Source organism: Ochotona curzoniae, unplaced genomic scaffold (assembly GCF_017591425.1).
Source record: "Ochotona curzoniae isolate NIBS_2020 unplaced genomic scaffold, NIBS_Ocur_1.0 contig_1, whole genome shotgun sequence".
NCBI classification, from domain to species: Eukaryota; Metazoa; Chordata; class Mammalia; order Lagomorpha; family Ochotonidae; genus Ochotona; species Ochotona curzoniae.
In genome coordinates, this window is record NW_024464918.1 from 43,067,342 (window position 1) to 43,079,757 (window position 12,416).

Consider the following 12,416-nt stretch of genomic DNA (forward strand, 5'->3'; position numbering starts at 1 on the left):
AATGACAGTGGCCTCTCACATGTGGGAGTTTTCTAAAGTAATGCAGAGGAAACTTTTTCTGCAGCCTTTTAGATAGGCAAAGACGGAGGAAAGCAGAGGGAAGGAGGGATGAAGGCAGGAAAGAAGAAAAGAGAGAAGAAAGAAAGAGAGAAAGAAAGAGAGAAAGAGAGAGAGAGAAAGAAAGAAAGAAAGAAAGAAAGAAAGAAAGAAAGAAAGAAAGAAAGAAAGAAAGAAAGAAAGAAAGAAAGAAAGAAAGAAAGAGACAAGAAGAGAGAAAGAAAGAAAGAAAGAAAGAGACACGAAGAAAGAAAAACCCAACAATTCTAGTTGGCCACGCTCAGGGAGGTTGCCTGTCTGTGATCACAGGCACAAGGAAACCTAAATGATTGTTTCCCAAGGGGAGGAGTGATGCAGGCAGGGAGAAGGCCACTCCTGGAGTGGCCCCAGATCAGGCATCCTCACTGAGGGCATCTGGAAAATTCCTAGGTTTCCAGGAGGTGGGGGTTGGGGGACACTTAGCTACGGTGAGTGAAACTGCCACTTTGGATGCTCATATCCTATACCTGAGTGCTTGGGATTGAGTCCTGCCTCTGCCTTCAATCCAGCTTTCTGCTTATGTGCCTGGAGGTGGAAAATCATGACTCAAGTATTTGTGTTCCTGCCATTTATGTAGGAGACCCAGCTGGAGTTCTTAGACCTATCTTTGGCTTTGGCCCAGTCCCAATTGTTGCTGGGGGTAAACCCATAGATGGAAGTCTTCTCTCTGTGAGTCTGTCAAATAAATACATAAATAAATCCTTTAAAAATATCTACCAACTGTCATTTGTGTACAATGAGTCTCTGCTCCAGAAGGTGCTACTATTACTCCCTCCCTACACATAAGGAAACAAGGTTGTGCAATGGGAAATGGCTGTCCCATGCCAAGGAAAGGGCAGAGTTAGATCTGCCGCCACAGAGCCTGGCTCCAGAGTCCACGAGAAAGCCCAGGCTGGCCTGGCCAAGAGAGGCTAGAGGGCAAAGGATTGACACAAGCAGCCCAGTTGCCTACCAGGGCTCCTCTCTGGTGTTCCAACATGTTTGCCAGCTTCTCTTGAAAAATCAGAGGCTCTGGCCAGGGCAAACTCACATTCCTGCATGACAACTCTGAGGCAGGTAGTTTCCAAAACAGAAAGAGAATTGTAATCACAGTTCTTTCTCTCTGTGTTTTCCATGACCTTTTGAATGTCATTCTAAAGCTCCTACAACCAAAAATCTAAATCCATTTCCCTACCTGTTGAGTCTGGGCTGGCCTTATGACTTGAGTGACATTGTGCCAGTTCTCAGCCGAGACCTCCAAAAGCCTTACTATCTTGGGACCCTGTAACCACCATGGGCAGATGCCAGCCTGCTAGCCAACAGACCATGTAACCAGAGCCTGCTCAGCGTCTATTCCCAGATGCATAAAGAGGCCAGCCAAGGTCAGCAAGGCTGACTTGCAATAGGTTGCAGTTGCCTGCAGGTGCTCAGCCAGGACCCAAAAAACCATTTCCTAAGCCCTACTCCTAGGCTAAAGTGCAGAAGAGTGAGCTAAACAAATGTTCAAAGTCACTGCATCTGGGGTTTTCTGTTATTTAGGAAAAGCTTCATGACGGCTACACTTGATACAAGTGTGTTGTCTCTGCATTACCACTTATACTCACATTTATCACATACTCCCTTTTATCGCACATTGGCACATTGCTTCTTTCACTTCTATAACCTGTCTCACTCCTAGAAAAATGTATTTAGTAACACTTGCAAAAGCCTAAATTTGTAAAACCCATGAAGGGGTGAACTGAAGGGGAAAGCACTGTAGCGCTATTAAAGGTAAGACTTGAGTGGGGACTAGGGTGTGGATCCTTGAAAATGAGGTTTTGGTAGGATGAAGAGAGAGGACTGAGGAATGAGGAAGGGGGAGGAGAAGTGCTATAGGGAAGGAGGCAGGAGATTCCACTTGGGATGATCTCATCTTCAAAGGTCTAAGTCCACACTGTCTTTCTCTAGGGTGTACAAAGGACATCTGAGTCAGATAAAGTAACACTGGCAACAGCACTCTCAGTTCTTCCTACACTGTTCTGGTCTCCAGAAAACAGCCTGCATCTACCTCCGTTCAGTGTGTTCGTTGGGAGAAATACAATCTTTTTGAAAATAAGCAGAACAATTCATAGGAAGAAACATTTAAATGATTCTGGAATACATTAAAGGTGATCAACTTAAACCACAGTCAGAGAAGCACAAAACGAAACCAGAGACCAGTTTTCAGCCAGCCCAGGAGAATGCTGTTGCAGAACCAGTGGGGACCAGTCACCTTGCCATGCTGCTAATGACAATATGTATTCACTGAGATTTTATAGAGGGAATTTTATAAGGTATCCAAATTACCAATGCTTCTGGCCATTTAACTTGCATGCAGACTTTCATCTGACATATACCCAAGTAACTGACATGTTTCATGAATAATCATTAATGGCACTATCTGTATTGTTAGAAAAAGAAGAAGCAAACCAAATTCTAACAACAAAGGTCAGTTTAATACACTGTGGCTCATGGTGCAGGTGACAGAACGCACCTGACCCTGCACTAACTGGCACACACAAGAGTCAAGTTGGGGATCACCCTAGTACGATTTCTTGGGGATTCTCCAACTAGACTGCTGGACTCAGACCCCAGCCACAGGGAAAATCACATGATGCGTGGTCCAACCTTGGAGTGCATATATCAGGACTGGGCCTCCTTAGTTGCTGATTCTGTGCAGTGGACAGTAATGCCCAGATGCACATGGGGCACATGACAGCCAGCTCATGTAGACCAGCAGGAGATGTCTACTGCCTTGTCAGAGGATGGAAAGCAGAATAAGTTGAACAAGTCTTTGGGCCAAGTTCTGCAGCATGTTCCTGGGTCTGTGGATGCACTAAGGTGAACTTTTGTCAACAACAGCCCTTGGAAAGATTTTCTCAACCTTGCTGCAACAAAGCTGATGACATCTCAGAACTATGAATATCACCAAAGTATCAATATCCTCAGAACATTCTTCCCTACATTGGGGTGTCTGATGTGTCATCAAAGAACTGTCCTCCATACCTGGGTGCTGATACAGTTTGACAGCAATTATCAGTCAGCAGCCCTCTCCCTCCTCCTTCCATGAAGGTACAGGAGAAAAAGCAAACTGCAACATATGCCTCACCCACCAGCCTACATACCTGACCTTCCCCACCCTAATTGGAGACCTACATGGGCATGCATTCCTCTCAATTATGTAAACAATATTAAAAAGGAAACAAAAATTTTAAAATAAATAAATAAACTGTGGCCCAGACAGCTGGTGGGAAGATAATACAATCAGGTCAAGAGTCATGAATGTCTTATGTTGACAAAGAAACACATCTAAGATATATACATGTATGTAAATATGTTTGAGTATGTATATATGTATGCACGTTTATAGTCAGGCCTCCATATCTGCAGGTTCTTGAACCACAAACTCAAGCCCACAACTGATCAAAAATACTTGGGAACAAAATTTCAGAAAGCTCCAAAGAGCAAAATGTGAGTTATCCCCTTCAAAATTATTTCCTAAACTATACAGTATAACTACTTGGTATTAAGACTTTATTAAGCATTTTAAGCAATCTGGAGATGATCTGAAACATAGAGTATGGCTTGGCATCGTGGTAGAACAGGTTAAGCCAATAGTAACACTTGCATGCCATAAGAGCACAGATTAAGAGTCTGAACTACTTCACTTCTGATCTAGAACCCCTAGGAAAGCAGTGGATGACGGTCCAAGTTCTTGGGCCCCTGCCACCTAAGCAGGAGACGCCCATGGAGTTTCAGGCTCCTGCCTTGGCCTGGCCCGATCCTTTGGGAAATGAACCAGTAAACGGAAGATCTCTCTCTGTCTCCCACTACTGCCCCACTCTGTAACTCTGCCTTTCAAATGAACAAATCTTTTTTTTTTTTAAAGATTTATTTTTATTATTTTTTATTGGAAAGGCGGATATACAGAGAGGAGATACAGAGAGGAAGATCTTCCGTCCGATGATTCACTCCCCAAGTGAGCCGCAACGGGCCGATACTATGCCGATCCGAAGCCAGGAGCCTCTTTCGGGTCTCCCACGTGGGTGCAGGGTCCCAAAGCTTTGGGCCGTCCTCAGCTGCTTTCCCAGGCCACAGGCAGGGAGCTGGAAGGGAAGTGGGGCTGCCGGGATTAGAACCGGCGCCCATATGGGATCCCGGGCGTGCAAGGCGAGGACTTAACCACTTGCGCCACCGCGCCGGGCCCCAAATGAACAAATCTTTAAAAATAAATTTAAAAATGTAGAGGAGGAAGTGTATAAGTTATATGCAAACATTACATTTGCTTGCTGCCACTGTTGTTTACAACACATGGTTCCTGTCCTCTTATTGCCCTTGCCTGCAGTGGTCATGAGCACTGTTCACCAAACAACAGAGGGATGAAGCTGGGATTGGTCCTGGCTAAAGCAACACAAGAAGCAGTGGGGGGCCCGACGCGATGGCGCAAGTGGTTAAGTCCTTGCCTTGCACACCCGGGATCCCATATGGGCACTGGTTCTAATCCTGGCAGCCCCGCTTCCCATCCAGCTCCCTGCCTGTGGCCCGGGAAGGCAATCAAGGACGGCCCAAAGCTTTGGGACCCTGTACCCATGTGGGAGACCCGGGAGAGGCTTCTGGCTTCGGACCGGCATAGCATCCATCGGCCGTTGCACTCACTTGGGGAGTGAATCATCGGACGGAAGATCTTCTTCTGTCTCTCCTCTCTGTATATCTGCCTTTCCAATAAAAATAAAATAAATCTTTAAAAAAAAAAAAAGAAGCAGTGGGGACCATGTCTGGGCTAGAGCATTTATTAGCAGTACTAAATCCCCAAGAGCTTCCTTGGGAGATCTTTTTCCTTTACCACAATTCCTGACAATACCCTGGGATGAGGATGATGAAGAGAAGAGCCCTAAGCCAACCCTCAGTGGTGCCCAAAGAAGCCACTGGGATTTGGGAGATGTCTGTGTCTGCAGCAGAGCCCTGCCTATTCTGATACAAGCGATGATACTGATACACACCTGACATAGTGTGAGTGGCACTGCACAGGGGCCGAGACTTTCCCCAAGCCCTGGGGTCAAAGGAGCAGAAGCAAGTGCTCCTAGGCCATTGTACTCACACCACTGCCTCAACGATGCTCTGGATTTCCCGTTGCAACTCTGGCTCTTTCTGGTACGTCTCCACCAGCAGCAAGGCCTGGTCATAGCTGACACAGTAGACCTTGTAGACTTGCTCGAACTCCTCTTGGAAGTCCAGGAACAAGTTCCCTGATGATGAACAAGCAACAAGGCATAATCAAGGGCATGTCTACACATTCTCTGGCTTGGAATGGGGAGGTAGCAAGTGAACCACTCAGCTCTGACTCCACATGAGACTGCTGAGTTATCCAATGCATCACCACAGCAAAAGCACCATCTTCCCAGGTGTCCGTCTTTTCTTGCTGTGAGGATTAGGAATAGAATGGTGTAAATCACAGGCTCGTACGCTATGAGTTCCCAAAATGCTTGGGATCAAAAGTGTTTCAGACTTTCTGGGTTGGGAGATACTTGTATATCCACAATGAGACATTGTGCAGAGGAAACCCAAGCAAACATCTGAAGTTCCTTTATGTCTCATATGCACCTTACACATGTAGCCTTACACATATAATGTTCTTTTATAAAAGAACATTTGTGTGGCTGCATTTCAACTGCCATTGCACTCAAGGTCAGGTGAGAGACTTTTCCACATGTGGCATCACTGTTGACATATAAAATGTTTGGGATTTGGGGTTTTGGATTTTTGCATTAGAAATCTCAACCTGTACTTAATAGATCATATCTATAGTCACAATGATCCAATCCAGTTGCATGTTAACACACATCCTAGGAGCCAGTGGATGATGATCCATGAGTTTGGCTTCCTGATAACCATGTGGGAGACCCAGACGGAGCTCCTTGTTCCTGGTTTCAGCCTGCCTCAGCCCAAGCTGTTATGATCATTTGGAGAATGAACAAGTAGATGAAGGCTCTCTTTCTCCCTGCCTCTTCCCTTTCTCTCTGTCACTGTGTTTCAAACAACCAAAAAAGCAAAAAAAGAAAAAAAAATGGAAAATTAAATAAGCCAAATGCAAATACTACACTATTTAATATATCAGATTTGAGCATCTGTAGACTTTGGTATTCAAGGGGGTCAATCTCCATGGATACTAAGTAACAATCTGGAGTGATAACATGTCAGTTGGTAATAAAAACCCTGAACCAAGGGCCCGGCGTGGTGGCGCAAGTGGTTAAAAAGGTCCTCACCTTGCACGCCCGGGATCCCATATGGGCGCCGGTTCTAATCCCGGCAGCCCTGCTTCCCTTCCAGCTCCCTGCCCGTGGCCCGGGAAGGCAGTCGAGGACGGCCCAAAGCTTTGGGACCCTGCACCCGCGCGGGAGACCCGGAAGAGGCTCCTGGCTTCGGATCGGCATAGTATCGGCCCGTTGCACTCACTTGGGGAGTGAATCATCGGACGGAAGATCTTCCTCTCTGTCTCTCCTCTCTGTATATCCGCCTTTCCAATAGAAAAATAATAAAAATAAATCTTTAAAAAAAAAAAAAAAACCCTGAACCAAAACTAAGCTAAAGAACTAGTCTAGGGCTGGTGTGTTGGCTCAATTGCCTAATCATCCTCCTCAAAGCACTACATCCCATATGGATGCTGGTTCATGTCCCAGCTGCTTCAGTTCCCATCCAGCTCCCATCTTATGGCATGAGAGAGCAGATGAGGACAGCCCAAAGCCTTGGAGCCCTGTACCCGAATCGGAGACCTGGAAGAAGCTCCTGGCTCTTGACTCCTGATTTTGGACCAGTTCAGCTCCAGCCATTGTAGTCATTTGGGAAATAAACCAGTGGATGGAAGATCTTTCTCTCTGTCTGTGTTTCTCTCTGTTAATCTGCCTTTCCAATAAAAAAATAAATAAATCAGAGAGAAGAAGAAGAAGAAGAACTAGTCTAAGTACTTGGGCCCCTGCCACTCAGGTTCCTGGCTGCAGCTTGGCCCTTTTCCAGCCACTGTGCCATTTGGGCAGTAAACCAGTCAATGTAAAATCTCTCTGTAACTCTGCCTTTCAAATAACAAATATTTTTTTAAAAGAAAGAAACCAAGCCAAGCCACATGCGTTCTCTGTGTGTTTTCAGCTAACCGCAAGGTACAAAGGGTGAAGACATGCTGCAACTTAATGCACTCCTCAAAAGTTCTTGTGTTGGAAATCTGATTCCCAGTAACAGAGCTGAGAAACAGGTTCTTTAGATGTCATTATCATCATAATGGATTCATTATTGTAAGACTGAGTTTGCTATAAAAGAAAACCAGGGCCCTGCTAATGTGGCACAGTGGGTTAAGCCACTACTTACAATGTCAGCATCTTCTATCAGAGCACTGGTTTGAGTTCTGGCTACTCAGCTCCCAGATAGTGTACCTGGGTAGGTAACAGAAAGCAGCCTAAGTGTTTCTGCCTTGGCACAAATTGGAAAAAACATCAAGGAGTTCCTGGCTCCTGGCATCCTCCTGGCCCACCCCTGGCAATTGCAGCCATCTGGGAAGTGTACCTGTAGGTTGAAAATCCATATATCTGTCTTTCTCTCTTTCTGCATGTCTCCTGTCTCTGTCACTTGATATATAAATGCATTGTTAAAGAATAAAACAAAAATAAATTCAGTCCTCTCTTGCTGTGTTACTGGATGATGCCTTAGGCTGTGTTATAGCCCGGCAAGAGGGCCCTTGCCAGATGCAGGAGGCTTCTTGCCTTGGGACTCCCATACTCCAGAGTGGTACGAAATGCATCACTACTCTTTATAAATGGCCCAGTCTCAGCTACCCAATCCTGGCAGCACAAAATGCACTGAGATAAGAGGGCATTTTCTGAAGACTGCATAAAGACCAAGGCACAGGATCACCAGCTTAGAGGATGGGAAGTGAAATTTGGATTGCTGAGAAACACAAACTCATTCTTAGCACAAGTACATCTACTGTAACAGTGACAACATATTTGTACTTTAAAAACTTGCTCGGGGTTTATTTGGAATGCAGATGTAGATTACTCTGCTTCTAGCAGGAAACCAAACTGCAGTAGCACCAAGGGCAGCTAACAGAGATGTTAACGGGAGTGCTCACAATGCTGCACCCAGACTGTGGGTCTGGGAGGAAGGCAGGAATTGACAAAGTAAGGACCTTGACACACACACACAAAAAAACAACACAGCAACAGAAGCCCAATCTTGGGTCCCAAACCCTTCGTCTTCAGCCCTGGAGCTATATCAGTTTCACTCAAATAGCTGATAATCATTAACAGAAACAAACCAATCAAAGGTAGGAATAGCTACAAGCACTTAAATCTTGGTTCTTTACTTTTTAAAAAAGATTTATTTATTTTTATTTGAAAAACAGATCAGATTTATGGAGAGAAGGAGAAACACAGAGAAAGAGCTTCCATCTACTGGTTTGCTCCCCAAATGGCCACAATAGGAAGAGCTTATCTGATCCCAGAAGCCAGGAGTTTTTCCCAAGTCTCACATGAAGATACAGGGTTCCAAGGCCTTGGGACATCCTCTACTGCTTTTCTACAAGCAGGAGCTGGAAGAGAAGCAGAGCAGCCAGGACACAAACTGGCACCTATATGGGATCCTGGCGTGAAGGTTTAACCATTGAGCCATTATATCGGGCCTTTGTTCTTTAATTTTTTTAAAAAAATTTATTGATTGATTTGAGAAGCAGAACATCAAAGACAGAGTAATGACAGAGAGAGGGAGGGAGAGAAAGCGAGAGTAATCTTCTACCTGCTGACTCACTCTCCAAATGACCACAAAAGCTAGGGGAAGGTCAGGCCACAGCCAGGAATCTAGGACTCCATCTGGATCTCCCGCACGAGTGGCAGAGGTCCAACTACTTGAGCCACCTTCTGCTGCGTTACTAGGTGCATGAGAAGAGAGCTGACTTGAAATGGAGTAGCCAGACTCGAACCAGCCTTCCTATGGGATGCCAGATGCTGTCATTAGAGGCAGCAATGTCACCCAGTGAACCACAATGTGGGCCTCTTGTTTTTTAAATTTGGTTTTTGTTTGTAAAGGTTTATTTTTATTTGAAAGGTTGATTTTACAGGAATAAAGGAGAGACAGAGAGTGAGATCTTCCATCTGCTGGTTCATTCCTCAAGTGGGTGTAACGGCCAGAACTGGGTCAGACAGAAGGCAGGAGCTTCTTCAGGGTTTTTCACACTGGTGCAAGGGTACAAGGTGTTGAGCCATCTTCTGCAGCAGAGAGCTGGTTCAAAACAAGCAGCCAGGATATGAACCCACACCCATATGGGATGCCGGCACTACAGGCAAAGAATTAACTTGTACCGCACACCACGGCACCAATATCTGTTCTTTAATTTTGTACTCAGCTATCATTCATCAGCAAAAATAACTCACTCCTATTGCTTCTTTAGTAACCGCAGCTTCCATTGCATCTGATACTCCATGGAAGTGCCTCGGTGCCCTGGCCAAGAATCCTGGCTCCTGGAGGCCCCACAGCCTGCCCTCAACTCCTGGCTCTGCCACAAGCTGTGTGACCTTCCACAGGTGACTTTCTCCCTCTGTGCCTCAGCTCCCTCAAACTGGCATCAGGATGACAACAATGAGGATTGACTTGTGGGTGAGATTAGATGAGTTACCATTCATCAGTGTGGCACCGAGCAGTCAGTAAACATTCAGAAATTGGTCTTCTAAGTGTGTTGGCACGTTTGTTTGGTAATCCCATTACCAACATCTTTGTCCAGGAAAGATTGGTGGTGTGGAAGCCAGGTGACTTGGCTACCATAGAACTGAGCTCTTTCACCTGCTCCTCTTCTCTGTATTTTGACAAAATCTGGTGCCAATTCACCCTCTTTCCCACCTCCACTAGGAAGCTGCTGACCATGGACATTCTGGCAGTAAAAGGAAGACGAGTATGAGACTCATACCCTCTCCTCCTCTCTTTCTTCTCTGGTGACCATAACAATTCCAGAATTCAGAGACTATCCTCATCTCTCAACAGGGCCATTGGGAAGCTCCCAACTTAACCACCTTCTCACTTTACAGAAGAGCTCCAAAAACCATAAGGCAGACTGTGTTTCTTCTCTGCTCAAAACCGTCCCATAGCTTCTCAATGTATTTGGCCTATAGAGCTGGGCAGGACCTGGTACTTTCTGGTTGTCTCTATCTTATCCCCTAACAATCTCCCCTCACTAATTCCCCTGGAGCCCTTCAACCATTCCAAGCTTATCCCTGCATCAGGGCCTTTGCTCAGCGATTCCCCCTCCTATTCCTCCAGGTTTTCTAATGGAAGGTCCCTTCCTAACTTTCAGCTCTCACTTCAAATGTTCTCTCCTTGGGAAGCAATCCCTCACATCCAGTAAGTTTTATTTCCTTCAAGTTCTCTTCTCCACTGGTTTATCTGCCTTATCTCATGGTGTTCATAACCACAGCACATAGGATAGTGATGGCACAAAAAACTGCAGGTAAGGCACCATGGAATGAATGAGCATGAAAGGCATCCATACAGCAGCTGTGCCAATCAAGAAATCCTGTAGTTCTTCCTCTGTCTCTGGGTCAGAGTCCCAGATTGAACTCAACATCATTTAGGGCCCTGCTGGCTCCCAACAATTGTGTTTCAGGGACTCCTGGGTAGACCCTCGTTTAGCTGCATGTTCCATGTCACTGGGTATTTCAGTGCTGATCACATGCTGAGCACCTCAGACAGTCCCTTGGTCACTGACTTACCTATTAGATGCACTTGTTCTTCCTCAGAAGCCGACTCCTGCAGATGGTGAAGAAATCTGCCGTTCACCTTGATGATATCATCCATATTTGAGAACAGCACATCCAGGTCTCCCTGCGGCAGCTGGAAGGGACAAAGAAGCCAGGGGAGGGGCTAGGCATTCCCTGCCGTGACTGCATTTGCAAGCTTTGGAACATAGTATGGAACATTCTCTCCACTGGGGTCCCATCACTCTGAGGATTGATTGCCCCAGGGGAATCTTTGCAAGCAGTTTGAAATGTTATAAATTAAGCACTTTCATTACTCTATAAAACAAAGGGAAGAGCTGGAGCACTTAGGGAGTGAGGGAGGTGGGGTAACTGGAGTTTTACCCAAGGTCTACTGCCAACTGTCATTTTTCTTTCCTCTGCCTCCCCTTTTGTCACATGAGTATGGGAATTTAGGCTCCTTTCCAGCTCTGACACACACAGGGCTCATCACTATTAATCATCTCAGGTGCATGCAAAGCTCCAGAAATGTCACTGTTAAAAGCATGATGCAGAAAGTTCATATGTGTGTGTGTACATAAATACACACATGCATGAGCATGGAGGATGTGCTAAGTACACAATTAAGTGGAAATACTCCCTGAAGTAAAACATCTAGATTTTCTTTCTTTTTTTTTTCTTTTTAAAAGATCTTATTTATTTTACTGGAAAGGCAGATCATATTTACAGAGAAGAGGAGATAAAGACCTTCCATCTGCTGGTTCACTCCCTAAGTGGCCACACTGCTGGAACTGAGCTGATTCAAAGCCAGGAGTCGGAAGTTTCTTCCTGGTCTCCCATGTGGGTTCAGGGTCCAAGGCTTTGGGCTATCTTCTATTGCTCTCTCGGGCCACAAGCAAGAAGCTGGATGAGAAGTGGAGCATCCAGGAAACAAATCATATGGGATCCCGGCACTCGCACAGGTGGAGGATTAGCCAACTGAATCATCGGGTCAGGTCCTGTATTATTTACTTTTTAAAAGTTTAGTTATTTGGGCTGGCACACTGGCATGGCAGGCTAACCACCTGCAGCACCAGCATCACATGTGGGTACCAGTTCAGCCCCAGCTGCTCCACTTGCAATCCAGTTTCCTCCTTATGGCCTGGGATAGCTGTGGAGGATGACCCAAACACTTAGGCACCTGCACCCGTATGAGAGACCCAGAGGGAGCTCCAAAATTTCTGGTTTTGGATCGGCTCAGTCCCAGCTGTTGCAGGCATCTGGAGAGTAAACTAGCAGATGGAAGACCTCTTTATTTGTATTTCCTTCTGTCTCTGAAAAAAAATTAAAATTAAAAATTTTAAAAATAGGGCCCAGCGGCGTGGTCTAGTGGCTAAAGTCCTCGCCTTGAACGTGCCGGGATCCCATATGGGCACTGGTTCTAATCCCGGCAGCTCCACTTCCCATCCAGCTCCTTGCTTGTGGCCTGGGAAAGCAGTCCAGGATGGCCCAATGCATACCGCACCCATGTGGGATACCTGGAGGAAGTCCCTGGCTCCTGGCTTCGGATTGGCACAGCTTCAGCCATTGCGCTCACCTGGGGAGGGAATCATCAGA

The 12,416-nt window shown here is 45.9% G+C and overlaps 1 protein-coding gene and 1 long non-coding RNA gene across 15 annotated transcripts in view; one reads left to right on the top strand and one right to left on the bottom strand.

The window, feature by feature from the left end:
• ARHGEF37 (Rho guanine nucleotide exchange factor 37) overlaps nucleotides 1-12,416 on the bottom strand; it is a 70,802-nt gene that overhangs the window by 40,084 nt on the left and 18,302 nt on the right. For 11 of the 12 annotated variants that reach the window (XM_040972742.1, XM_040972785.1, XM_040972804.1 and 8 more), the window contains 2 exons: nucleotides 10,836-10,956; nucleotides 5,192-5,339 (listed from right to left, as the gene is read on the bottom strand). In XM_040972742.1, the coding sequence (XP_040828676.1) occupies nucleotides 5,192-5,339; nucleotides 10,836-10,956 (269 nt within the window). The remainder of the gene's footprint in view (nucleotides 1-5,191; nucleotides 5,340-10,835; nucleotides 10,957-12,416) is intronic. The other variant, XM_040972812.1, reaches the window with a different exon arrangement.
• Nucleotides 1,761-10,942, top strand: LOC121151445. 3 transcript variants are annotated; one of them, XR_005883174.1, is made up of 3 exons: nucleotides 1,761-1,845; nucleotides 3,484-3,564; nucleotides 10,863-10,942. It is a non-coding gene; the product is annotated as an uncharacterized LOC121151445 (long non-coding RNA). The 3 variants fall into 3 exon arrangements; XR_005883173.1 differs by lacking the exon at nucleotides 10,863-10,942 and adding an exon at nucleotides 9,524-9,650; XR_005883175.1 differs by lacking the exon at nucleotides 10,863-10,942 and adding an exon at nucleotides 3,773-3,792.